Here is a 27046-nt window from a genome sequence, read left to right as displayed (position 1 = left end):
TAACGATATGAATGAAGTTTGATTTAGTACTTCAATCACTGTTGACCAGCCAACCTGATTTCTGCTTTCCATACAATCAATTCCAAATACATTATACAGTAGTTTTATTTATGAATATAAGCCGTATGAAATAATAATACACAAAATGACATCATAATATCTCAAATACATACACAATTATTGCAAACAAATGTGAGCATACAAATGTAATAAAACAAGGTGTTTGATAAATAGATGATGAGATGAATCAGACAGAGTTTCTCAGGATGAGCTGAACACTGAGAGCTGAAGGCGTCTCCTCCACCGGCTGTTGGGAGAGGTTGTTGGTTTGAGGGATGTTGTCAACAGTACAGCCCTTCACAGGACACACAGAGAACCGTGACAACAGCGTCACCAGAATCGACTTCATCATCACCATGGCGATGTGTTTTCCCACACAAGAACGAGGGCCTGAACCGAATGGTTGAAAGAAACGACTCGGCACCTTTTCACAAAGAGAGAGAGAGACTGTTAAGTCCCATTCAGACACCCAGAAATGGACAGCGGCAGAGCGACGCAATCTCATTCATTTCAATAGAGAGCTGGCGACACGAGCGACAGTGACCGTCGGCGACAGAAAGTCCAGCGACGGGAGTGCGACAAAAGTTGAGAATGTTTCTACTTTATGCAAATGATGAGCGACATCCATCTCTCTTCACTTCCTGGAGGGATTTTTACTAGGACAACCAAAGCTAGAAATTTTAAGTTGTCAACATTAGGACGCACGTTATTTAGTTCAATTATTTTTATAAGCTAAAAATTCATTCTGTTATTCTGTCACAGTTTTACGCATTTTCAATGTTGTCTCACATTCTCCCACACAAACAGATTACCTGTCCCACATTTGGTTTGTTGGGTGGTGGTCACCTTAGTTACACTACTTTCACACTAAACACGAAGTTTGCATGAGTCGCGTTAAGCGCAAGTAAATAACATATAAAGTCAATCCAAAGTGTTCTTTTTAAAGTAAGTCTACATTGTAAACAAAAAATAAATCAATGCTTTGATAGACTATCATGTCTAAAACAGAAGACACTCACATTTTTCTGGAAGTTGTCCAGACTGAACTGGTTTGGTTTGGGGAAGAATTCAGATCTGTGCATCCGGCCCGTGTTTAATATGATGTTTGTCCCTTTCTTCACTCTGTAACCCTCAATGACATCATCAGCCAGCGCTCGCCGCATGGTGAAGTCCACGACCGGATGAAACCGAAGAGACTCGTTGATAAAACGCTCCAGAACATGAAACCTGGAGAGATCTGAGTGCTGAAGGCTTCTGTCAGCTACAAAACACAAAGATTCAAATAATCTCACTCTCAAGTCATTCAACAATCAAATGAAGATATTCTGAGAAATGTCACAGTTTAGTTCCGCACAATAGGCTTGACAGGTGGATATAAAACAATGAATATAAAAGCAATAATACAAGCAGGTGTGTAAATAATGACAGGATTTCAGGATTCATTCATCAGATGCACGTGTGTGTGTGTTCAGACCTAAAACGGTGTGTATTTCCTCCAGGATCTTCAGCTCGACGTCTGGATTCTGCTTGAGTAACAGCAGCATAAAGAATAAACTGACCGACAGAGTATCTGGAGCCGCGATCACCATCTCCAACACACACTGTCTGACGTTCTCCGCGCTCAGCTCGCCGTGACTCTACACACAAACACACACACACATTCTTGTTATCGTGTACGGGATGTGATTTGTAATGTGTGTGTGTGTGTGATACTGACCTGAGCGAATATCAGCTCTGCAGTGAAGTCCAGGTGCTCGAGTTTCTCGGCCTGTGACAGCTGACATCTTTTCTTTTCTATTAGTGCCGCGATGGCATCCTGCAGCTCCTGACTGACACACAAAACAGAAACACACTATCACTGATGCTGGCGGTCCGAGGCTGTGGTATTGTGATGATAGGGCTTCACTGAACTCACGCTTCATGTGTGTGTTTTCTGTGCAGCCAGTCCAGTCTGAAGTACGCGTCAGGTTTGATAAGAACCCTCTGCCAGGTGTCGAAATAGTTTTGGATCTTCTGAAGCAGATCTCGCTCTGTAACACAATGGCATAGTAAATATTCAGGAATAACCAGACGTTTCACTTGAGCGACGAACGTTTGATGCAGGACTGACCGTCGAGAGAAACTCCCAGGAAGAGTCTGTTAGAGATGTCCACCACAATACAGCGAAGCAAATTCAGAATGTCCACCCGTCCGTGAGCATCTGTCAGCTGAGACAGATCATCCAGGTGTGTGTTTGTGGAAGATGTACAGATCTCCAAAGTCCTCTGAAGACCCGGACCTGTTAGAGCTGACACACAAACACTTACACGGGTGCATTAAAAGAACTTTAGGATCCTTAAGTAATAAAAAGAATCATTTCAACTTAAAGGTGTAGAAACCTTTGGCGTAGAAGGTGCGTATCTTCCTCCAGAGTGTGACATTGGAGTTGAATATGATGCCCTGTTCGTGCATCCCGATACACTGCAGACCCAGTTTACTGCCGAAGCGCGAGGTGTACACAGATCTCTTCAGCACATGGTACACAGCAGAGCACCTGTGATGATGATGAACAGAGTCAGTTCTCCTGACGTGATGATCACAAATGAAGCTTGTCGAGTGAGAGAATGCCCTGATAGCACACATACACCTGGCAGACGTCTATTTGATGTCTGCATTGACATCTGCAAGACGTTGTTCGCTCGTCTAGAAGACGCCTGTAAGATGTGTATGATTGAGAACGGATGTAAAAGTGACGTTGAGCAGATGTTTTCCAGATCTTGAACAGACGTACCTGCGCTATCTGAGTGTGGTGAAATGAAGCGTCAGGACTTGCCTGCTCAGGATGAGAGTCTCCTCACCGTTGATCCACACCCGCACCATGTCTCCATATCTGGAGTTGTAGTAGTTGCTGGCTGTTCCGATCCCGCACCAGATGAACCGACAGTAAGACAACAGAGGCCCCAGACCCAGAAGAAAACAAGGACCTGAATGAAACACGTCACAGAAAACCGGCTGGTTATATACATGTACTGGATGTATACAATACAAATTCATTTAGAGGTCCTTTATGCACTGCTTGGATATGAATGAGGAAAATCAGCCAATAAGAGTTCAGAACACAACAGGTTGAGATGTCTAGAAAGGGACTTGCAACATTTCGGTAAATTCTACACTGGAGATGACTATTAAAAGTAATTAGTCTATACTGTTTGCAAACAATGAATGAATGTAGCAGAGGTGTGCTTACAGACAGAATTCAGAATCAGAACTATGCCTTTTGAAATATGGGATTTTATTACAAAAGAATGAAATTTTTTCTATAACAAAACTTAAAAAGCAAGAGCAAACATGACTTGCCGTCACAGATGTGTGAAACCTTTCACACCCATCAGCAGAGCAACTGTTCCTATTATCTCCACAATAAGGTAAAGGAAGCGTGTACGGTGTGCACGTGTGGAGATGAAGCAGAAGTTACTCACCGGGTATATGAGACGTGTCTGTCTGGTGATGTCTGATGGCCAGCAGCAGGAAGATAAACAGCAGCAGTAACGTGACTGTGGATCCAGGCAGGGGTCCGGCGGCTCTGTCAGTGCCGTTACGAGCCCCGTGAATCAGAAAATCCACCACGGCCTCACCGTCGAGACGCAAAGGTTTCATTCCGCAGAGCTGGAGCAGTTTGGCTGACATCAGAACACGTGTGTGAAGAAGAGAGTAACGTGTCTGGAGAGCACACATAGACTTTTATATCGGAACGCTCACATGGGGTGTGATCGGGATCATTCAAAAGTCAAAATAAAACTTGAGCGTGACCTTGCTCTGTGAGCGTGGCCTTCAGCATCACAGTGTTTCCAAAACACCGTCAACCCTCAACTGTGCTCAACTCATTAAGACATCAAAGAGCAGAGATGAGAAACACATCTGCTTCATGTCCTTGAGTCATCCTGCCGCCCCTCCTGCTCAACAAACACTACACAGAGGCCATCATTTCACTCTTCATTGCAGCAGATCATTCCATCAAATGGTGAGCAAATGGAAACTTTTGCTTAAAGTAATTCTCCTCCTGAGAAAAAGAGTCAGAATGGTCACAAATGTTAGAGTTTCAGAAGAGATGTCAACAATGTGTCAAACTGAGCTCAGATTGGTGAATATTATTGAAAATATACAATCAAACATTTCTCATCATTTCCAATCTACATCTTCATACAACCGAACAACGGCAGTACCCATTGACTGGTTTTCTGTTTGTACTGTGGACGTCAGTGGGGTTCAATGTTGTCCGGCAATTAACATTCCTCAAAATTTCTTCTTCTTATGTTCTGGAGAAGAAATAAACTCATATAGGTCTGAAATGATAAAAGTTTCATTTTATTGTGATCCATCCCTTCGAAAGAAAAGCTCTGACTACTTTACATTGCTTCATCTTTTGTTATGTTCTGTAAACTGTTTCGTGGGTGTGAGTGACTTTATGCACAACCATCTTGAGATGTTTACTTAAGTGTAATATGTGTAACTCTTTTCTTTCTGAATGTTTTTGATGTGTGAGTCTGTTAGCATGTACATTATTCACTGCAGGCATTTGATGTGTTTGCACCATTAGATTTAACACAACAACAAATTGTTTCAGTGAACACTGAAGCTATTTTGTGTCTCTTCAGTTTTGCCGTTGTGTGTCTTCTTCAGAATCCAAGATGTTATGAATTCACAGAACGCCCACTTTCATTTGTGAAGAATTTCTGGAAACAAGCAGACATGTGTGAGCGCCGTCAGTGCAGATGCATGGAGCTCTGTGTGAAGAGAGACGAGTGTGTGTGTCTCATACAGTATGTGTACATCTGGATAATGTCCACTGCACATTCATGAGAATTGAAATACATATGATATAGGAATATTATGATCATATTTCACCCACGTTATGTGTTTCCATCACATGCATTTGATAGACTGTATTACAGAAGAATGACAGATTGGCCAATACTTTATGGTGCTAAACATGTGGTTAAAGCGCGAGACTAGTTAACTAGATGTTGTTGGTTACTGTATTCCCCTTGAGTTGAAACTGAACCTCGGGTAACTCTAGCATGACTTTACTGTACTATAAATCACTTTGAAAACATCTGCCAAACAACAAATGCATATTAAAAAAACAGTCAGTTCTGGTCCTTGATTCTGATTGGCTGAGCCGAGTTCTAAGCCGTTATAAAATACCCTGATTTATAATGGCTGACCGCATTACTTTGCCTAAACATCATTTTATTTACTTTATTTTATTTTATAAATGCAATAAGCCCGTGAAGCAGTGGGTTACAGTGCATTTTATAACGCTTCGTGTCGTGCAACAACGCCCTCAGCTGTTATAAAATGCACTGTAATCCACTGCTTCACGGGCTTATTGCTTTAATAATTACGGTTGTTCAGAAGAGAATCATTTACTTTAATGCATTTAGCAGAAGCCTATATCCAAAGTGACATACATTGCTTTATATTATTCATTTGTATCTGAGAATGTGCAATAGCTGGGATCTAACCCATGACCCTGGTGTTGCTAGCGCCTTGCTCTTACCACTGAGGCACAGGAAAGCTACCAAATCTCTTGGTGGTCCGCTTCAACTCTTTGACCCTTTCATAAAGACTTTAAACGCTTTGAACATGCAGTCACAAAACACATTAGCAAATCAGGACTCTTTGGAAATCCAGGGCCTCTCATGATGAAGAAGACATCATTTTATGAGGAAGGAATGTCTCACTGAGAGAAACAAGCAATCTTTAATTCATCAGAGAACAAAATGTCCCTCCGCACACTGAAGGCCACGTCACTTAAATGTGTCACTTGAATACGGTCTTTGTGATCCTCGGGTTTTGAAATTCTACAGATAAGTTGTTTGTCCCTTATGGCAAAACTGTGGGCAAGGGGCACGAGAAGGGGGAGATGTGCATATTTTCCAACAATAAATTTAGAGATCACTTAAATGTATTTTTGTGTCAGGACTTCCAAGAAAGTTGTGTTGAGAAAAACCGTGACAGTTATGACCGGTAAATGTCTAAGAAATGAAAATCAGTATTGAGGAACAGTATAACAGCAGTTTTGTGAGAATGTCTCATGTTTTTCTTTCGTTCATTGTCTGGTCAGATTGTCTGTTTGCTGTTATACACCAGCATTCGGAGAAAAAAACGTGTTGAGGTCCACTTGTGTGATGCAGCATAGCCGTTGTGGGTGGATGTCTGTTCGGTTTCTCACGAGTAGTGCCAAATGACAGAGAATGACTGCAATGTTTGAGATGTGGTGAACAGGGAGAGAAGCCAAACCACATCCTCTTATCTAAAACAAGTAATGTCCAATGGACTGACCCTCTGAGTGCCTGTTACATAAAAATCTCTGCAAATATAGCAGTTATCACATTTCCATTAAACTGTATAATAAATCTTGTGTGGATTCATTTTGAAAGGTCAAAACATTTTTTTTATGCTGCAATAATACAATTAGCATATTTTTATTTATATTTGAGAATCCTAGTGATAACACAAAAGATGATATTCTTTAAAGCTTCTGGAGAATGGATGTACCAAAAGGCTCAGATTTGGGCCCTCTTTCATTCTCCTGGTACATTCACCCTTAAAGAAAACGTTTCCTGAAAATAGAAAAACTTGCTCCGAATTCATATTTTTTTCTTCTGCTTAACACAAAGAAAAAGTTCATTTAATTCAACCAAAAAAATCCTAGAGTCTGATTGCTATGGCATCAATTTTGATGAAAAAACTTTTCATTTTCATAGTAAAATCAAGATGATCGTCAACTAGTGTGAATTCATTTTGCTTCTCATTTTTAATCCATGAGCATGCAAGGTTTTAGACATGTCTTAACCCTTATTTAAATGGATTTTTCATGTTATAATAAGCTTATGCTTAAACTTCGGAACTTTGATGTAAGGACACTCAGTATCTACACTAGGCTGACTTAAAATAAGCTAAGGACATAAAGGGTTTCAGGTGAAATAGTGTCTCTTACACAGCACATAGGTAACATGTGCATGTCTTGAAGAATTATTTATTTTGACCTATCCAGACATAATTATCTTCCTGAAAAAATCCTTTCTGAAGTCAAACGACCTCTACAACCCCCCCGCCCCCCCCCTCTCAACATAACCACACACTACAGAAAATGTTTAGTTTCTCGCTTGCGTGCTCACACAATCCCAACCAATGAGCTCTCGGGTCGGCTTGGATGTTTTATTTGGCACTGACCTACAGCTGCAGGGCAAAACACAACAGACTACTAAAATGTATCAGAGATTAGAGGGGATTCTCACTTCTCTTTATGCACGTCTGCTTATGCATGACAAAACCACACTGATTTTATTGTAATAATATGAAATATTTATCAAACACTGCCATGAAGGAAAGAAGAAATCCTGGAGTTACCAGCCTTTGCATTTCAGGAGATCAAATGATATCAACAGTATCTGAATTTGAGTGCACACACCGTTCTCTTAACCACTGACATTTACTCACTGTGACATGAAATCACCTTGGAGCTGAAACCCTTTTTTGTTGGTCTGTCTTGTTCCATTTTGTCATTGTTTTTATTGCATATTTTCAAATTTACCATGGTTTCATGTTAAAAAAAAGATTTTATAAGCAGCGCTGTCATAAATAAATGAAGTTCTCATTTTTGTATTGAAAGGTCTGTTTTCTGTTACCTGTTTGTAACCTTTGTCACTGTACTGTACATGATTTTATACTTTCTTACCCCAGATTTCAGTATCATTGTACATCTCTGTATAGCTTGCAACACACATTTGCAATTGAAGATTTTTTTTTATGAAGATTCCAGATGACTTATCAAACAGTGGACTGTTGACATCTGAAGTCAGTGGCTCTCAGTCATTGGCTGATGTGGAAGATTATGGACAGCCCACGGTCATGCTGAAGAATGAACTTGACTGCATATAAATCAGGTGACCTCACAGGCGATGCCTTCTTCTTCTCCTCCAGTAGCGCCTCAGAACAACACAAATCTCTCAGACCGTGCTCACAACAACCACTTCGATTGTCCTGAAACATCATTTCTTCTCAGTCTCTTTGGGGAATTGTCTGTTTTTTGGAGTCAGCGAGAAGCCTTCAGATTGTGCAACGGACAGTTTTTCAGTTTGGGGAAAGGATGCTGGATCCGTTGGATGAGTTGAGGAGAAGCGGAGGCTTCAGACGATGTGGTGGTCACTTGTCCTGGCAGGTGCGTTTGGTGCTGTACAGCGTGTGTGTTCTGACGCTGATGAACTCGGCCGGTCTGGTACTGCTCCTGATTCAGCACACAGAGATGTGGACTCATGTGACTGAGGTGGAGAGACAGATGGTGGACATCTCTCAGAGCTCTGTGGTGGAGTTTCTGACAACGGTGAACGAAGATGAAGCCAAGTATCAATATTCCAGGAACAAGCGCAGTCGGCAGCATCGAGGGACGAGGCCCATAACAGAAGACGAGGCCGGTCCGGACGAGGAACTCATGAGAGATGTTCAGTATCAGCATCACCGGGAACCTGAGCAGCTTGTCCAGCACAAAACAGAGGAGCAGGATGGCATGATGATGATGATGACCTACTCCATGGTGCCAGTAAGACATTCCTGTTCAATGTGACCATTCCTAACCAAAGGGCACCTAGCAACCCGTCAAAACACCCTAGCAACTGAATAATATTGTGTGTTCAGAACACCTCAGTGAATTTATAGGCCACTTCACAAGATATAAACACTAATAAACCTTTGAGATATGCGTTTAACCTTTTGATTCAATTATAGATGTTCTGTTTTTTCGTATTTTGTTCGTACATTTGTTCTTCTGGAGCAGTGTTGGATGAGCGTTGTTTATGTCATCTGAAGTGGTCTATAGTAATGCCCTGACAACCTTCCATCAGTCTTCCAATCGCACATGAATTTCAAATAAGATGATTTATTGTTTGTTCAGTTTTGGATATGTCTTTAATTGGTGACATTGTATGTGCTAGTTCATTGGTGCATGCAGAGTGAAGTATGACGGCAGTGTCACAGTAATATCTCAATTATGTTTCAGGTGAAAATTCTTCTGGATATTTGCAACAGTTCTAAAGGAGTCTGTCTGACCGGTGAGCCTCAGCACCTTCTTATGATATGACTGATATTTACATCTACTGTTCTCTGATGAGTTTCATTTACTTTTGGCTTCCACAGGACCACCAGGACCACAGGGACTGCCAGGTAGAACACTTTAATCATAAATCACACATAATAAACACATTATTTCAAATATAACACAAAAAGGAATGTGCCTTATGTGATTCAGGAATAGAAAATATCACAGTGTATAAAATGCAGTGAGTATCAAAGTACACGAAAGGCTAAATGTGATGCACAGACACATGTTTGTGATGAATATGAGATCCAACGTATTCATAACATATGAGGTGTATAATTGTGGTGTTTTTGAGTGATTTTTCTGTGTACGGCTGGAACTGTAGGTTTTCCGGGTGTGGACGGAACGCCGGGGAATAACGGAACGGATGGAATTCCAGGGTTACCAGGAGATCCTGGAGCACATGGGAAACGGGGCAAAAGAGGTCAGCTACTGTACATGAAGAACAACACCATACACATGAATGAATGGATGTAAATGCGCTCTTTTCAAAGGCATCTTTCTTCATTTCCTGAGGACGAGGAGGAGGATTTTATCTATTCAGAGAGATATGAGCTGCGTCTGACAGCAGACAGAGAGATGCCCACACACACGCACCTCATGAATAAACTCTGAAAGGAGCTCTTTGTAACGTGGTGACAAAAAGTATTGGAAAATATTTGTTGATTTGAGACATGATACAGTAAGACTATTTTGAAACCCAGTGGTCATGACTCATTGGTTGGTCTTTAAAGTCAAGCGTTACTAATACACAGCGTACATCTTTTAGGTTTTCAGAACACCACCCGACATCTCCAGCACCTGTAATGGGCTGACTTAGTATGATTTTGTGTTTGGTGTGTGCAGGTCCTCCGGGGGAGAAGGGTGACCCTGGAGAGAAAGGAGATCCTGGACCCTCGGGACCTCCTGGAGTGAAGGGTGAAGAGTCAAATGATGTCCTCAAAGAGGGTAAAGAGCTCAGTACGCCGTTGCGTATTTCAGCATCTGTTTAAGACTGTAAAAAGAATCAAGAAAACTTCTGAATGTGTCTGTTACAGTATTTATGTGTGTGAGACATGAATTCATTCAATCTGTAGGGCCACCGGGACCTCCAGGCATTGCTGGACCACCCGGTCCTCCAGGTCCACCCGGACCCCAGGGACCACTGAGACACAGGAATCACAGATCACATCCTCATATGGGGAAAGAGTCTATGGGTGAGTCCTGCCAAATCATATGGGTTATTAATAAATGAGATAATAAATTCCACGATAGCAAAGATGAACGGTTTAATGTCGACTCGATTGTTAAACGAAAGAATTTCCCCATTAAATAAATGATTATCAATTTCTTTGTTATTATTTAAATTGTGAAGTGAGGGCAGTGGGTTTCATATATAGTGTGATCATGTAAAATGTACTATGTGTGTACTTCAGACATACAGACGTATTGAAGGAAATCACATGACAATTTAGAGAATGAGCATGAAAGATATCAAGGATTTTAAGCAACAGTGTTATACAGTACGAGGATGTTCAGCTTACATTTTACTTAAACGTCCTGTAACATTTTCCTCTAAGAACGATTATATTTATTGACTGTTGTTTTGAATTTGAAACATAAATACGATCATGGTTTTCAGTAATATAACAATGACCAAAATACCTTAATGTGATACACATAAAATGTGATATTTTTTTTATGCAGAATTTGGGTGTGAAATAACTGAACATTAATCTATCTGTGAAACGACGTTTTTCGTGTCTAGCTTTAAAATGTGAGCCCTCTGGTTTTCTTTAGGTCTCCTCAATTCAGTTCCAAACGATGACATCATCGGTCAGAAACTGCCAGCACGGAAGATCAACGGTACAGTAACGTGTACTCCTCATCACAGTTCACATGACATGAACAGTACACGTGATGTCAATGCGCGTGTTTGTGTTTGTCAGATTGTGTGATAAAGTCGGTGCTGAACCCCAGACATCTAATGAAAATGAGCGACACGTTTGGAGCGTGGATGATGGACACAGCCGCTCAGGATGACGAGAGAATCTGGGTGGCAGAACATTTCTCAGGTACTGAAGAGAGAGAGAGAGAGAGAGAGAGAAGAATGACGCCACACTGATGTTTGAAAGAGTTGACAAACCTTTCACATCCGCTTCTACAGGTCGTATCATGAAGGAGTACAACAGCATCGCAGCGTTCCAGAACAGCACCTTTCAATCCATTGACGTCAAGAAGGTTTTCCAAGGATGTGGTCACGCTGTATACAACGCCTCCATATTCTACCACATCGCTGGGACATCCAATATCGCAAAGTAAACTTCTTGACTTGATGTTTTTTTTAGATACCCAACACTGACATAAATATCAAGTTTTTTAAAATTCCTACCCCTATGAGTTCATCATAAAATATATATTAAACCAGATCAGATGTACTGAATGAATGAGTGTTTGGAGCGGTTATAATCAATATTTGTATTTTCTCCCACATTTTAGAGTAATGGTAAACTCATCAAAACTACCAAATATCCCAAACAGTAGTATAGGATTTAGAGATGCACCGTCACTACAATTCTCCACTGAGAATTCTCCACTCAGCCTTATATCTGCTGATGCCGAATCTGAAGATTAAATTCTGTTTCTTTCTGAATATTAATAATTCATATAATGAGTATTAATATTGAACATCAAACTGCTGATGTTTCTAAACATGTTCTAGATACAGATTCATCTAATTTTCCAGTCCTCTTTTGACTAACGGCCCTGATCATCCTCTGTTTTCAAACTATCGGCGCATCTGGAATAGGTATCATGTTGTAACTAAAATGATCTTGTATAAATGAAAAGTGTTGTATGTCCAGGTTTGACCTTCGCAGCAAGATGTTACAAACGCTGAGCATCGAGAACGCTCTCTACCACAACCGCTCGTACCTGCTTCATAACTCCAAGACTTATTTCAAACTGGCAGCGGATGAGAACGGCCTGTGGATCATATTTGCCTCAGACACGGACGACAGCATCGTGGTGGCGCGACTACATGAGAAAACATTCTCCATCAGCAGCTACATCAACACCACCTACCCCAGGAGCAAAGCCGGAAACGCTTTCATCGCCTGCGGGATCCTCTACATCACCGACACTAAAGACACGCGGGTGACCCACGCCTTTGACCTCCTGAAGGGGAAACCGCTCAGTGTGGCTTTAGACCTGAGAGCATCTGATGGACTTCTGTCCATGATCTCATACAACCCCCGAGATAAACACCTGTACATATGGGAAAGCAGATACGTCAAATCCTACCAGGTTCAGTTTCTCTCTGATGAATAACCCAATCCGTCCATCACGTCATCTTTCTGTCGTGTCATGTTATGACAAATAATCATGCATGCTTCAGTTGCTTCCATGCGCTTAACCAATCCTCCTTCCTTTCTCCGGTGGATCGAGTGTTTTAAACTGGCCGTACAGTATACAGTGATGACAAAATATATATTTAAACGAAGGAACGTCAGTTTCAGGGAGGCTACCGACAGCATGCCAGACCACATTATTCTGCCATTGCTTGTAGGATGAGAAGAGAGCAACATGGCTTACCCGGCCTTCAAATGTCTACATGTCAATTCATTACATTAAAATGATGATGCTCAAGGTTCTTTTTATTTTGAATACTGTCTATTGTTTGATCATTTGAAACCCAAACATTTTGTCCTTGTTCTGTCTTTATATAAAAATGTTATCTAATGCAATAGCAATCATGCATTTCCAAACACTTTTTTTATGGCCACTGTATTTATTTATTGATACCATTAACAGTTTGAAGTAAACATTCCTCTTATCAATATAGTGCGTTGTGTCTCTCAACAATGAATCTGTGTCAATTGAACTTTTTGTGATTTTATTTACAATACCCAAACTCCAGTTTGATGTTGTTAAAAGTTCTTAAAGTCAGCAGCGCTCACAACACACTGAATGTTTGGAAACACGTGAGACAGGACTTCATCTGTTGGGAATGGATGGTGAAGAGTGGCCATACCGTAGCATGTATGGGATTGTGAAGGACTTTTATTTTTGGATTAGATTAGGAAGACTTTAGAGCACACTAGAAAACACTGCCTCGAGAACCACTTCACATTAACTCATGCCTGACATCGGGCCAAAAGAAACGTGTTTTTTACATTACGATAAAAGAATGCTAACACGGACTGATGAACTGAACTGTGGGCAGTAAGAATGTGAATGGGCTCAAGTGTTGTCAGTCAAAATATATTCATCAAATACTGTTGCTCACTTTTATGAGATATTATTGATTAGAATGATCTTGCTTGTGGTTACACCTTTTCTGTGTTTTTCTCCTGTAAAGCTGCTTTGGAACAATGCATGTGGTGAAAAAGGGCTCCGTAAATAAATACAATTGAAAATGCTTGATATTGTAAGCATGTAACTACAAATGCTTGGAAAGCAATACATCCCGAAACATGTCAATGTGAAGATGATGTAGATGAAATGAAAGCGGCTTTGAAATGATCCTCTTCAAAAAACAAAGAATTTATTGAGTTTACAAAGGTCAAACTTTGAGCACGACAGAAGTAGCTGTTCCTTCAGAAACATCAGTCAGTGGTTTGAGGCTTTTTACACACGCAGACAGATCAGGCCGTTCAATAAATACACATTTAAACACGTACAGTCGACAGGATGGCCAGCAAATCAGACAGAAACACAAAGATGACTTGAAGAAATACATCACATACATCCAAGCAAATATACTGTAGTACTATTCCAGCAGCTAAGATCAAATCCAGCAGAATAAGAACTAAAAGCATCCTCGTGTTTGTACAAGCAAGGTCATTTTAATATTCATCTATGTATATATATATAGATTTATTTATATTATATATATACTCATTTCAAACTATTTCCACTTTTAGCTACTCGGCCACACACAGCCAGACATTCATGTGTTTACAACAGTTTTCTCTAATCGAGCTTTTCAGCACAAGACTTTATTGTTTCCTCAGTTCTCAGTGCAAATATTCTGAATAGATAAAACATGAACAAAATAAATACGTCAATAAAATAAAACAAAAAGCTATTCAGTGTTGCACTTTGTCCCAGACATCTAAAACATACCAGACATTCCTAACGTTAAATATAAATACAAGGAACACAAAAAACAAAGAATATACATTATGTGCAAAACAAAAGTTTTCTTTTGAAAGCTTGAAGAGGTGAAACACGTCATAGCCTCACATGAAATGTTTTGCAGTTTGGCTGCTACAGAAACAAGCCTGTATGTGTGTGTGTGGACGGGTGGTGATGGTTGGGGGGTCTCTGGGGCCGCAGCGACGCACCGGACCGCCAGGGTACTGTGCCATTTTACACTCCACAAACACATCAGCAGCCAATGAGAAAAGATACAGTAAAAAACCAGACCCCGACAGCTGGACTCTGACACTGAGAGCAGAAGCACAGTGCTGGTCGTTTGAAATAAAAACACACACACACATTAAAAATGAAGCTTTGAGCACGTTTACACGACACAACCAATAACCCGGGAATGAAGTGCCTTGATTGACACGGCTCATGCAAACAGCTTTCCTACCGACATGTTACGTACGGAGCGTCAGACTCTGGGAATGACAGCAGCCCAGAGACCTCCTGCACGCTCCTTTCTCTGCGTCTATCATGGGACGGGGTAAAGATGTTCAGCAGCGTGAGATTCCTACGGTTCACTGAAACGCGGAGGTGCCGATGAAAGCGTTCCTGTCCGCCGCGCTATTAGAGGATCTGGAATATACTGGCTGGAATGTTGTAGCGGTCGGGAAGCACTCGCATCTTCAGCGTTCCATCGGCTCCGCAGGTGAAGATCCGATTCCCTGGGCAAGTTTCCACCTGCATCACGCCAGCGCCAATGTTTCTGAAGATGGACTGTTTAGCGTGCTCGGCGCTGAAGGAGTGCATGAGGCCGTGACCCGCTAACTTCCACACCTGGACCAGGAACACAACTGGTTAATGAAATGCATACAACCTAAAGCCTTCAGTACAAAAACTACAGCAGCCATCATTTTTTACCATTACTTGTAGTCAAACAAAAATAACCCAAGGTTCCACAGATACCATATGTTTGGTGAAACTATGGTTATATCATGGTCATGTATCCACATGGGTTCAATGTACCTTCATGTTTCCCTCGGCCGAGCCGGTGACGAAGAAGTCCTCTGTTGAGTCCATGGCCAGAGCTTTGATGGCTGAATCGTGCGCCTGAAACGTGTGAAGCAGCTGTCTCTGACGGATATCGAAGATACACACGAAGCCTTTCCTGCCGCCCGTGATGATGAGCTGCTGTTTAGGAGCGTACTGAAGAACCGTCGCTCCGTTCTCGTGGCACTGGAACGCTAAAAAAAACATAGAACGAGAGAGAGTGCTATCATAACCCAATGACAACATCTGTCAACGCATCACGTCACGTGAAAAAGATGTATTTCATCTCTCCGTCAGACCGCCCTCAGAAATCTTGATGAACGTTTGCTTGTCCATGTTTACACCTCGACATTCATGATGAACAATGGTATGACGATTGACATGTTGGAAAGCACATTGAAGAGTTTGTGAACTCACCGTGTATCATAGTGTTACTGGGCGAGACCAGAGTGTCCCATAAACAAACATTTCTGAAGAGGAAAGAGACAGATTGTCATATCAGGTAATAAAGTCAAATAAAAACAAGGTAGATTTTTAGTAGCTAAAGCACATTTAATGTTTTGTGTATACTGAAGAGGTTTCATACTCGACAGTTGTTTGGATTGGTGTTTGTTCGAAACGTGTGAAAAAGTTTGACAAACTTTGAAACTAATGTGAAACAAACTTTTATTGTGTTTGAAGTTGACTTGAAATGTACAGTGAGGTCAAGTAAAGTTTTGTAGGTCACTTTGTTTCCAGTGAATGATGTCTCTGACCTGCCATCATTGGACTGTCCTGCTGTTGCGATCAGACTGGAGGACGTGATGAAGGCAAAATCTCCACAGCTTTTACTGTGACACTGCCAACTCTGACACATACACACACACCCGTTATTGTTTCATTTCAGGAAATTGTTTGTAAACTAATTTTAATATGAATAAGTGTTCAGAATCGACTGACAAAATGACAAGAGTACACGTCTGTACATTCTACACAAAGACAGACAGCACATGCTGCTTTTGTCTGAAATATCTGAATGTCATTACATTTAAAATAATGTTATTAATGCTTTTGAAAGTGTTTTGACTGAAGCATTCATATAGGACATTGTAGTGGAGTAGATGGGGTGAGACCGTGAGTAGAGGCCGGTGAGTGAGTGTTAATGAGTGTCAGCTGTGCGCACACCAGTCTCGTATCACGGAGGAGATCTGGATATAGACGATGAGCGACCGGACCGTCGATGAGAGAGGACCAGGTCTGGGTTTGTTATATTCGCCGGCAGTCATCAGTGAGGGGCTGTACTTCCTGTATTTGTTTATTTTAAATAAAATTGTAATAAAATAAACAAACAAACAAATACAGGAAGTAAAATGCCGGCAGCCACCTCACGGTCGACTGCCGGCGAATAAAACAAACCACAACATAAACCCAGGCCTGGTCCTCTCTCATCGGCGGTCCGGTCGCTCGTCCTCTTATGCTCCAGATCTCCTCTGTGATACGAGACTGGTGCACGTACAGCTGACACTCATTATCACTCACTCACCGGCCTCTACTCACGGCCTCACCCCATCTACTCCGCTACAGACACACAACGACAGATTTACTTTTGAGGAAAAATCAAGGTTCTTACCAAATATGGTTTTGGGTTTGAAGATGTCTGATTGACCTGCCAGAGGCTCAGAAATCCCTCTCCATCTGCAACACCACACTGACACACACAAGATATCAAATATATCTCACTGAAACATACATATTCCATTCTTCTTCCACATGACATTTTACTTCTGTTGAGAAGATGAAAACATCGTGGAAAAAGTCACGTTTTTATCATACTGATGGTTCTAATGTCAAGTATTTGGAGCACACATGTTTATAAGTCTTTGTGCGTATAGACTGATGTGTTTCTGATGTCTGGACTGGATCTTCAGGGCTTTAGTAACGGCGGGTAATAGATTTTCTGAGAGTTTATGTTAACAAGAGTGTTTAAGTACCTTGTTTCCCTGTGAGTTGAAATAGAGACGCGTGACTCGAGCGTTTCCCGCCTGTCTGAAACAAATGAGCTGCTGTGGACGATTCCACTCGAACATCCTCACACTGCCATCCTGAGCCCCTGTCATATCTACATACACACACACATCAGTGTGCAGTTCACAGCTTTAGTTATAGTTGTGTGTGTAACAGTGTTTGTGTGGATGACACTCACAGTATTGATAGATGGGGTGAGATGTCATTCTCTTCACATTGTTCAGATTCCTCTTCATGATCTGACACACACACACCATCAATAAATCAACACAACTGTATATGACTGTAACCGTTCAGCATTAACAGCACCCATCCACTGCAAATATTGATATATATCCTTCTTGAAGTTCTATAGCACATTCATCATAGTAAAATAGTTATTTATGTAAGAATCGATTCACTGTCAATCATATTTCTTGTCTTCAGTGAAGCAAAGAGGATGCTGAGATCACATGATTCATGTTGATACATATGAAGTTCATGTCAGCAGACATTCAAGCTTCATTCTCTCCTGCGATTCAGCTCACGGCTTGGATAAAATTATAACAGGTCTTTATCAATCGTGATGACGCAGGTCTGTGCCTTGGCTTTGTGGGACTGTCTGCGGTCGACTTCACTACTTCCAAACGCTGTTATCAGCTCAATACAGACTCATCATGAGCTCTGTTGAGACCACAGCTGTCTGTGTGTTTGTCTTCGCATGATAAGACTCTTCGTCAGCATCACATTCACTACTACACCAAATGTCTACACAAGGATAGCAAAACCTGACATCATTCATTGTGTGTCCGCCCGCGCTCAGTCAGCGCTTCGTCAGATGGAAACTCATTATGAGACTAACTGAACCACATCTGTTCGAAAATGTGGAAAGGTGTGATGTTGTGGTTTTGGTGAATAGTCCGGTATACAAACAATACACATCTATGACAAGTGCCCAGAAAGATATGAAAGTAAACTTGTGTGTATTCATTACGCACATTATTGACATCTGACTGGACACTCTAATAGCAAGAGTCTTGTTTCAACTGATCGATATCAATATTATCCCAACAGCTGGTTTGCTGATAAATGCTGCTTTGATATTTTGCTTAAAATTTACAGTTAAGTTGTTTTTGTTACTGCGTTGCGAACATAAACTAACAATGAGCAATATTGTCTTATAGTATTTATTGATCACTGATAATATCACTTGCAATACAATTCTTCATGTAAGTTCACGGTGCTTTAACTAATGGTAACATATATATATTTTTTTAAATATATTAGTAAATGTTAAAGTTAATGTCAACTAAGGTGAATAAATACTGCAGAATTATTGTTTATTGTTAGTACATGCTAGCTAATGCAATACCTATATATACTAGTGTTAACAAATACAAGTGTTACTTAATCCTACCACTGATAAAGTTTATTTTTTATTTTTATTACTTATGTTTCTTATGAACAAAATAAGAATTGTCAATGAATTGTGTTGTGTTGGGTCTATAAGCGTCTCAACATCCTCCACTCCCAGGGCTCAAATATACAGAACATTGTTTAGGACCTGGAGGATTTTTCCAAAATAACAGCAGTCACTGATTGTCCATGTAGAATCTAGCTCACGGAAACTTCTGTTATTAGTGTGTGCTTATGTAAACATCAGTTATGTCAAAATATTCATGTTCATTCAGGGCAGTCCTTAAAAATCTAAATGCACCAATTTAAAAAACACACTTTTCTACTTCTCAAGATTCTGTAAGTGAAGTTTTGAGCAGAACTGTTTGTGCCAGATCTCTGCTCATCCAATCTATTCAGAAAGACACACGCGATACACAAGTTTGTGCGTGACAAACATACCACGCTTGCACCCATGCTGGTCTGTCCACTGCCCAGCCAGGGCATAGAGGAGGACGCTGCCATCTGCTGAGGAGTGAAGGGACCGCCGCTGGCCTGAGCGATGTTAGTGTGAGACGAACGATAATCCACATCATCAGAGCTAAACACACAAACACACACGTTCATATAACACATCCCAATGAACTCAATGACACCACAAACACACACAGACGGACCTACGAGACTCCTTGTCAAAGTCTTCTCCGATCCAGGTGAAAGGTTGAGCCGCGAGCAGCGTCGACACGTCCACTTCCTGAACATCATGAGTGGACGCCAGCACGATTTCATTTGTGTTCGCCTGAGAGAAACAACACGCACGACTTTACAAACAGTGTCCTTATGAAGTATGTCTAAGGTCACCAAGAGTTCATCATGAATTTAAAATTAGGACAGTGTTAAAGGTCAGAGTTCCTACACATTTTCTATTTCGAAATTCCATACTTACATACATACATAGATTTTTCAGACCATGATTTTTAAATCAAGCTGTTCTCATGTATATTATTATAAAATCTTGCCAAATAATCAGTGGACTGTTATACTGTTATTAACACCAAACCAAGACATGTTCAACGCAGAACAATATAGTGCAATGATAATCATCTGTCAAATGAAATAACTGTAAACCTTCATCCCACAGCAACCGAAGGATTGTGGAATAGAATTCATTAATGAACATGAAAAGATAATCAAAGTCCATAAACTTGTATTTCAAAATTTGACGACATCAATCCGGGCTGTACGCATGATTTTATGAATATCGAGGTCCAAAAAGTTTGAGCTACATGTGTGCATTTTAGAAGAATTGGAGTGTATATTAGATAACAATAGTTAAGGCCATGTCTGTCTTTTGATGTTCATCAGTGATGAGTAAACACATGGCCAATTTATATTTTTATTCAATTATTGCCAAATTGAAATACAATTAATCTTCAAGTGCATTTGGGTCTGGAATTTCAAATGCTACAGACAAAGACATCAAATTACAAAAGTTGCAGACACTTGTTTTTTTTTCATAAAAATAGTTCAAATAATACAGAAAGAGAATTAAAGAACAAGAATTCATTAATGCGTTTGAAATATTTACAAATTATATTTTTGTTTTATTATGCTAAACACAACCTATAAACATTGTCAAAGACATGCTGTTTAGGATGAACTTGTGAAGGTCTGGTCATGTTTTTGTCTCATTTCAGCATTTTGTAGTTTGCATTATTGGATATTAAACTCGGCCATTCAGTCAGGTTCATTATTGAAATGTTGATGAGCGTCAAGCGCGCTCAAATTTGGATCGCAATCACCCGAGCTCTCTAGAAAAAGAGAGAAAAACGATGTGTCCAGTATTTTGCAGGTGTTTTCCGATGTGACGTCTGAATGGCCCCTAACATTTCTAAGATAAATCATTAAACATTTAGCTACGCGCTCTTTCACATAAAGCAGATTTGGTCTAGCGCCGATCTTCTGGCAGTGCTCGAAACATCCTAAAATTGAATTTGTTATCAGAAATTCTTAATTTTATATTTAAGAAAACTGAATAAGGCAAATGTCTGGAATATCATACATTTTTCCATACTAAATTATCTTTTTTCCATAATAATCCAGACCTGGAAAACAGGTTCATTCTCATTATGACACATAAGTGCACCTGCATTGGCTTTGTGTTTCAGGGAAGGTATGATGATCTACTGAAGATATCATCAGCAGACCAGCGGTTCTGTCTATTCTGACCTTAAACTCTATTGAACAAGATGAGGAATTAAATCTGAAATAAATCTTACTTTAAGAAATCTTCATTTAGAAAGGTACAGAGAGAAAAACACAAAAACTCTTCACTGATCAATTGAGCTTGAAGGAATGTAATGAGCGGACGTCTCTCTCTCAGACACACAAATACAGACACATGTCTTCTGACCTTGTTAATGGCAAAAGCCATGATGATGTCTGACTCTTTGTGGATGATTTTGGCTTTTCCTCCTGGGTAACCCATGTCAGCCTCCACCTGTAACACAACACACACACACACACACACACAGTGTCATATTGCTGTGAGTCATGTCACAATCACACACACAGAGCGAGCGAGAGGTTTATTGTCATGCAGGTCAGATCATGTCCACACCTCCTCACAGGACAGAGCACTGCTTTCATTTAACGCTGGAGTGACTGGTTAACCGCTGACGATTAGTGAGGGACGGCAGTGCAGAGTTAGGACTCGTGTGTGTGTGTGTGTGCGATGAGAGCGGGATAACAGAGGACACAAGCTGTGACGGGGGTTTCACAGAGAGACGGCTCTCGTTCTGTGTCTCAGTACCTTGTTGGTTTTGCGAGCTCCAGTAACCCAGTTTTGTATGAGGTTGTCCACATGATTATCTAAAGACTACACAATACACACCACAACACACACATTAACAAACACGGGCACAGCACAAGACACATGCACAAACAGATGGGGGAAAAAATTAAAATGATGAAGAACAAAATCAAACGCAATTGGAGCTCAGAGAGAGAGAGATAAAAAAAGAGAGAGAGGGATACAGAGAGAGAGAGAGAGAGAGAGAGGGGAGAGAGAGAGAGGGGAGAGAGAGAGAGAGAGAGAGAGAGAGGGGAGAGAGAGAGGAGAGAGAGAGAGAGAGAGAGAGAGAGGGGAGAAAGGGAGAGAGAGATAGAAAGAGAGAGAGAGACAGAGAGAGAGAGAGGGAGAGAGAGAGAGAGAGACAGAGAGAGGGAGAGAGAGACAGAGAGAGAGAGAGGGAGAGAGACAGAGAGAGAGAGGAGAGAGAGAGAGGGGAGAAAGGGAGAGAGAGATAGAAAGAGAGAGAGAGACAGAGAGAGAGAGAGAGAGAGAGAGAGAGAGAGAGAGGGGAGAGAGAGAGAGAGACAGAGAGAGAGAGAGAGAGAGGAGAGAGAGAGAGAGAGAGAGAGAGAGGGGAGAGAGAGAGGGGAGAGAGAGAGAGAGAGAGGGGAGAGAGAGAGAGAGAGAGAGAGAGAGGAGAGAGAGGGGAGAGAGAGAGGGGAGAGAGAGAGAGAGAGAGAGAGGAGAGAGAGAGAGAGAGAGAGAGGAGAGAGAGAGAGAGAGAGAGAGAGAGAGAGAGAGAGAGAGAGAGAGAGAGAGAGAGAGGGAGAGAGAGAGGGGAGAGAGAGAGAGAGAGAGAGAGGGGAGAGAGAGAGAGAGAGAGGGGAGAGAGAGAGAGAGAGAGAGAGAGAGAGAGAGAGAGGAGAGAGAGAGAGAGAGAGAGAGAGAGAGAGAGAGAGAGAGAGAGGGGAGAGAGACAGTACTTACAGCTGTGTGTTCTGCTTTAGACCCGCTCACTTTTAGTGTGTACTGGCCACACCCCTTTAATGACTTCACCACGCTTGTGTGCCTCACTTTATACTTTACTCACACCTTAAATCAGTGGTTCTCAAACTTTTTCTTTGTAAGGCCCCCTTTCAGTAAGGTGCATCGCTTTGCAGCCCCCCAAATAAAGAATCTTACATTTTAATAAAACCAAAAACATATTCAGTTATACAATACTGAAACAGCAATTCTTTTGGTTGGGGGTCTTCTTTTTCTGAAATCTGTGACCCCTGGTTCCATCTTTGGGCCCCCAGTTGGAGTACCACTGCCTTAAATAATTCCTGCTCTGGGATTGACCCCGCCCTCTCGATGACCTCTTCCCCAGCCGTGCATTTGCAAAACTCCTCCCCCTGTGTTATTACCTCACTCTGCTTCCTCTTCTTGGTGAAGATGTAGCGAATGAAAGTCTCCTGAAGCCCTTCCTGTTTGACCAGGAAGTGCCAGAGACGGCGGGCGGGGAAGGAGGGATGATGCTTCGACCTGACGAGAAAACACACATACTTATTCTTCAGTGCACACACACACATTACACCGCTGGCTGAACACACGTGCCGATCACTCACTTGAAGGGTGTGTTCTCGGGCTCCAGCATGGCTTTGTGTCGCAGTATAGCCGGTCCTCCACCAGCGCTCAAGTCTGTGGGGTAAGTGTTGATGTAGTTGGGTGGAGGTCCGTCAAATTTATTCATGCTCTCCAGTATAATCTGCTCCCAGTTTTCCAGCGTCTTGAGAACAGCGTTTGCCAGAGGAGACGTCACCGGCAGCTCTGAGATGACACACAGCAAACATTATGACATCTCTTCTGCTCATGTGTGTGTCTGTATGACAAGACTCAAGTGTTAACGTACCTGTGAAGTCCAGTCCTGTGAGTGGCAGGAACATCTTGACATTATTCACAGCCAGTTTCACCATCGCCAGACGGATCAGACACCAACTACAAACACACAATCTCATTCAGATTAACAGCTCAGATGATTTCATCTACAGTGTGCGCGCGTGTGTGTGTGTTTGTGTGTGTGTGTGGTCAGACCTGTACGAGTTTGAATTGGAGTGTTCTGTGATCTTTGTGTCAGAGAAGAAGGCATCATCATCATCATCATCATCTTCATTATCACTAGCACCGCTCTCATCCGAGTCATACAGAGCACCGCTGTCAGACAGCGGGAGGAAGGGCTGCGCACACACACACACACACACACACACACAGAGTTAACACCAGCGAGCTGTGACTTCACAAACACACCCGAGCCATAAAAACATCACTCATGCGCTCTCACTTTGGCCACAAAATAATCCCACATGCTGAGCTCAGGTGGGATGAACTTCTCTTTGTATGTGGGACGTGCAACAGGAATGGGCGGAGGCGTGGCCGGAGTCTCTTTAACCGGACGTCCCGGAACCAGCATACGCATGTTAAACCTGCGCCGCTGCCGGTCCACATCCTCAGCGGGGGGCGTTGGAGGCGGGGCCGCTGGAGAGAGAGAGAGACATGTCAATACCTGTTTATCTAAAAGAGTAAATAAAGAACAAAACAGCAAATGAATTCAACATTATGTCTAAGACACACAAACTGATATAAATAGTGAAATCTAAACACATCTCCATTACTTCATTCAGTATCATTACAGACAGAAAGATGTCCAACACACACACACACACCTTCCCCAGCATACCGTTTCACTTCAAACTAACTGCAGAGGAGATCAGGAAACATAATTTAGCTAAACCATGTACTACACGTGTGTTGTGCTGACACTCCGGACCGAGGGGGGTGGGGTTCACTGTTAGCCATTAGCATTTAAACAGACATGCACCTGAAAGGGTTGCTGTGAGCAGAGCTGTTTTTGATGAGGCAAGAAGGGTTTTGTTTACACAGCCATTACACAGAGTGTTTTTTAGCAAAATAAGTTCCAGACACTTCATGAGGACCCTAATAATCATATCAACTTGTTGAAAGTGCCTTCCGATGAGTGCAGACTGAATGTTTTTCATCTCTGTGTAATGTGAAAATTACCGAGTTCATCGCGTTCACATGTATGTGTTTCTACAGGTTTACATGCATGTGTTGGGCAGTCTTGCCCTCTGCAGAGCAGCAGCACCGTTGACCCACAACTACACCCTCAGCACAGCTGATTCATGAGTGGGAGTGGCTACAGCTGAAGCTCCGCCTCTAGTCTGCCATATCAAAATATGTATTAATAGAGCCGATAAGTTGTCTAAGTCGGCGATTCTGATGAGATACAGAGCAGCTCCAGCCTTTGGCTTTTTATTTCTGGCTTTATAGTTTCGCGACGAGAGCACACAGAGAGCTGAGAGATCACACACCTCGGTCACATCTACACACACTGAGACACGTCTGTCTGTGTGTCCCTGATTTACTCTCTGTCACATTCATATCACAACATCAAAATCCAAATGTGCACCCACACACTACCAACCAAACATAGACACAAAGATAGAAATAGAGGCAAACCGCACTGCACACACACACAGCAGCTCTCCACACACTAACAGGGACTGTCATGTGACAGCACAGGAAGTGCATCATGTCTGCATCATTTCCTGTTCCTGTGTGGAGGACGTGCCTCACGTTACTCACAGCTGTCCCGCTGTGCTGTTTCCACGAGGACATTACCATGGTTACCTGCCTCAGTGTGAGGCGGACTTTGACTGACGGTCAAGGTCGGGGGTTCAGAGGTCGTGACCTTGACCTCCTCTGACCCCGATGCCCTGAGAGCAGCTAACAAAACAAGACATCTGACGATCAGCACGGTCACAGAGACGCAAAATAAACCAATTTGCCCAAAATGGCAACCAAAAAAGTATTGATAGATTCATTTCTTTAAATGAATACCATGAAAATAACGAAGCGGAAAATTAATTTGTTAAAAAATTCGAGTTATCAACGTAAACAATTGTTGTGAACGTTGACACAGTGTTCTGTTTAAACGTGACCTTTCAAACTGCGCCGTAGACTCACCCGGAGTGATGTCAGGTGGCCTCTTGGGTTTGATGATGAGTTTGGCCCCGCCCCCGAACACTGCAGCCCACATGCGGTTGTTGAGAGGATGAGCGGCCAGCCGGAAGAGCTCATTACCGGAGTGTGTGCCCAAGCCGTGGATCAGCAGACTGAGGTACACCGCCACCACCGCCTCACACAACATGACGTTCAGGCGCACATGATCATCTCCCTGAGCACAGGCTAACAAACTGAGCAGAGACGACACACCTGCGCAAACACACACGAGTGTCAGTGACTTCCTTTAGTCTTAGCTGGAGACGATTGTTTGTGAATGATGGATACCTGGCCACTGTGAGGGAGCAGAAGTGGGCGTGGCATGTTCCTCAATACTCTCAGTGCGCAGTCTCCGCCTGTCGCTTAGTAACAGCCCCTGATACACCATCCCTGTGAACTGATTGGTCTCCGACTGACTGCTAAACACACATCAGCAGAAGAGAGTGAGTCAGTGAGAGATTGTGTTTGTGTGTGTGTTTGTGTGCGTGTGTGCGTGTGTACGTGAATGTACCTGTAGCTGTGGCTGTCACACAGTGATTGGTAGATACAAGCTGACAATGACGCCGCAAGAGTGTGTAAAGCGACCACCTGAAGAAGACACACACACACATGTATAAGCAGAGGAACACACACACACTCAGTTAGTTTAGAAATTGTGTGTGTCTCACCCGGTCATCCAGTACATCTGGGTGTGGCGGAGCCTCCATCTGGACGATGGTGTAGAGGATGTCGTGTATGTGGTTGCTGAGATGCAAGACGGGGTTGGCAATGACGGTTTTGGTGGTTGCGATGCTGGCCGACAGCAGGGGCAGAGTGGTGGGGAGAGGCAGGGGCGACTGAAGCTGCTTCACTGTCATTTCCTGTAAACACGCAAACAAACCCGTTACAATAAACACAGACACAAGAGCACACAAGAGCCAGACCCAAGCACCGACACACCTGCTGTGATTCCTGCAGGAGGAAGAGAAGCTCCATCCTGACCGACGTCACTCCTCCACCTTTGGCTCCGTGCAGACTGCAGTAACTGAGGAAGACTCTGAGGAGAGCCTGGTTCTTCCTCAGCCAGGCTTTTCTCCGCTCCGCATGGATCTGTTTGGCCTGCAGACGCCGTCGCTCCACCTGATGTCGCTCGTACGCTCCTGCTTCACCCCGAAACTGTGTGTCGTCCAGATCAAGAGATCCATCTCCACCCCACTTCTCCAACTGACCCACAGCCGTCTTCCCTTCAAACTGACATTTCATAACGTAAACAACACATTCATGACCTCATTTTAACTCCCTATCGTTATTGGCAGATTTTTTTGCTAGTTTTTACCATGAACTTCCCTAATTCTTATGCTATTTTTTATAAAACAAGACAAAATATCTTGGGTCACGTTTCTTGTCAAGAAAGTGGTAGCCTCATTTAGATCAAAAAGAGTCAATAAAACATTTAGATT

The 27046-nt window shown here is 42.3% G+C and overlaps 3 protein-coding genes across 4 annotated transcripts in view; 1 reads left to right on the top strand and 2 right to left on the bottom strand.

Annotated features, from left to right (window-relative positions):
- Positions 1-247: 247 nt before the first annotated feature.
- Positions 248-3726, bottom strand: LOC130435397 (aromatase). The gene is made up of 9 exons (XM_056766004.1): positions 3519-3726; positions 2873-3023; positions 2439-2593; positions 2171-2347; positions 1976-2090; positions 1778-1889; positions 1535-1697; positions 1080-1321; positions 248-484 (listed from the first exon to the last, which is right to left on the bottom strand). The coding sequence occupies exons 1-9, from the start codon at positions 3724-3726 to the stop codon at positions 248-250; spliced, it is 1560 nt and encodes a 519-aa protein (XP_056621982.1).
- Positions 3727-8036: 4310 nt separating this feature from the next.
- On the top strand, positions 8037-13606 carry gldn (gliomedin). The gene is made up of 10 exons (XM_056765617.1): positions 8037-8644; positions 9101-9152; positions 9238-9264; positions 9525-9623; positions 10046-10147; positions 10276-10395; positions 10979-11044; positions 11128-11253; positions 11346-11496; positions 12043-13606. The coding sequence occupies exons 1-10, from the start codon at positions 8195-8197 to the stop codon at positions 12506-12508; spliced, it is 1659 nt and encodes a 552-aa protein (XP_056621595.1). The 5' UTR covers positions 8037-8194; the 3' UTR covers positions 12509-13606.
- Positions 13607-13702: 96 nt separating this feature from the next.
- dmxl2 (Dmx-like 2) overlaps positions 13703-27046 on the bottom strand; it is a 44008-nt gene continuing 30664 nt past the window's right edge. The window contains exons 25-45 of one of the 2 annotated variants that reach the window (XM_056765615.1): positions 26547-26837; positions 26276-26467; positions 26119-26195; positions 25896-26026; positions 25572-25820; positions 23869-24062; positions 23622-23764; positions 23440-23525; positions 23156-23357; positions 22955-23072; positions 21567-21632; positions 21168-21254; positions 19432-19553; positions 19217-19355; positions 17559-17619; positions 17347-17474; positions 16986-17063; positions 16132-16223; positions 15794-15846; positions 15353-15570; positions 13703-15163 (exon numbers count right to left, since the gene is read on the bottom strand). In XM_056765615.1, the coding sequence (XP_056621593.1) occupies positions 14954-15163; positions 15353-15570; positions 15794-15846; positions 16132-16223; positions 16986-17063; positions 17347-17474; positions 17559-17619; positions 19217-19355; positions 19432-19553; positions 21168-21254; positions 21567-21632; positions 22955-23072; positions 23156-23357; positions 23440-23525; positions 23622-23764; positions 23869-24062; positions 25572-25820; positions 25896-26026; positions 26119-26195; positions 26276-26467; positions 26547-26837 (2937 nt within the window). In that variant the 3' untranslated portion in view covers positions 13703-14953. The remainder of the gene's footprint in view (positions 15164-15352; positions 15571-15793; positions 15847-16131; positions 16224-16985; positions 17064-17346; positions 17475-17558; positions 17620-19216; positions 19356-19431; positions 19554-21167; positions 21255-21566; positions 21633-22954; positions 23073-23155; positions 23358-23439; positions 23526-23621; positions 23765-23868; positions 24063-25571; positions 25821-25895; positions 26027-26118; positions 26196-26275; positions 26468-26546; positions 26838-27046) is intronic. The other variant, XM_056765616.1, reaches the window with a different exon arrangement.

This window comes from Triplophysa dalaica, chromosome 14 (genome assembly GCF_015846415.1).
Source record: "Triplophysa dalaica isolate WHDGS20190420 chromosome 14, ASM1584641v1, whole genome shotgun sequence".
Taxonomy (NCBI): domain Eukaryota; kingdom Metazoa; phylum Chordata; class Actinopteri; order Cypriniformes; family Nemacheilidae; genus Triplophysa; species Triplophysa dalaica.
This window is presented reverse-complemented; position numbering and strand designations above follow the sequence as displayed.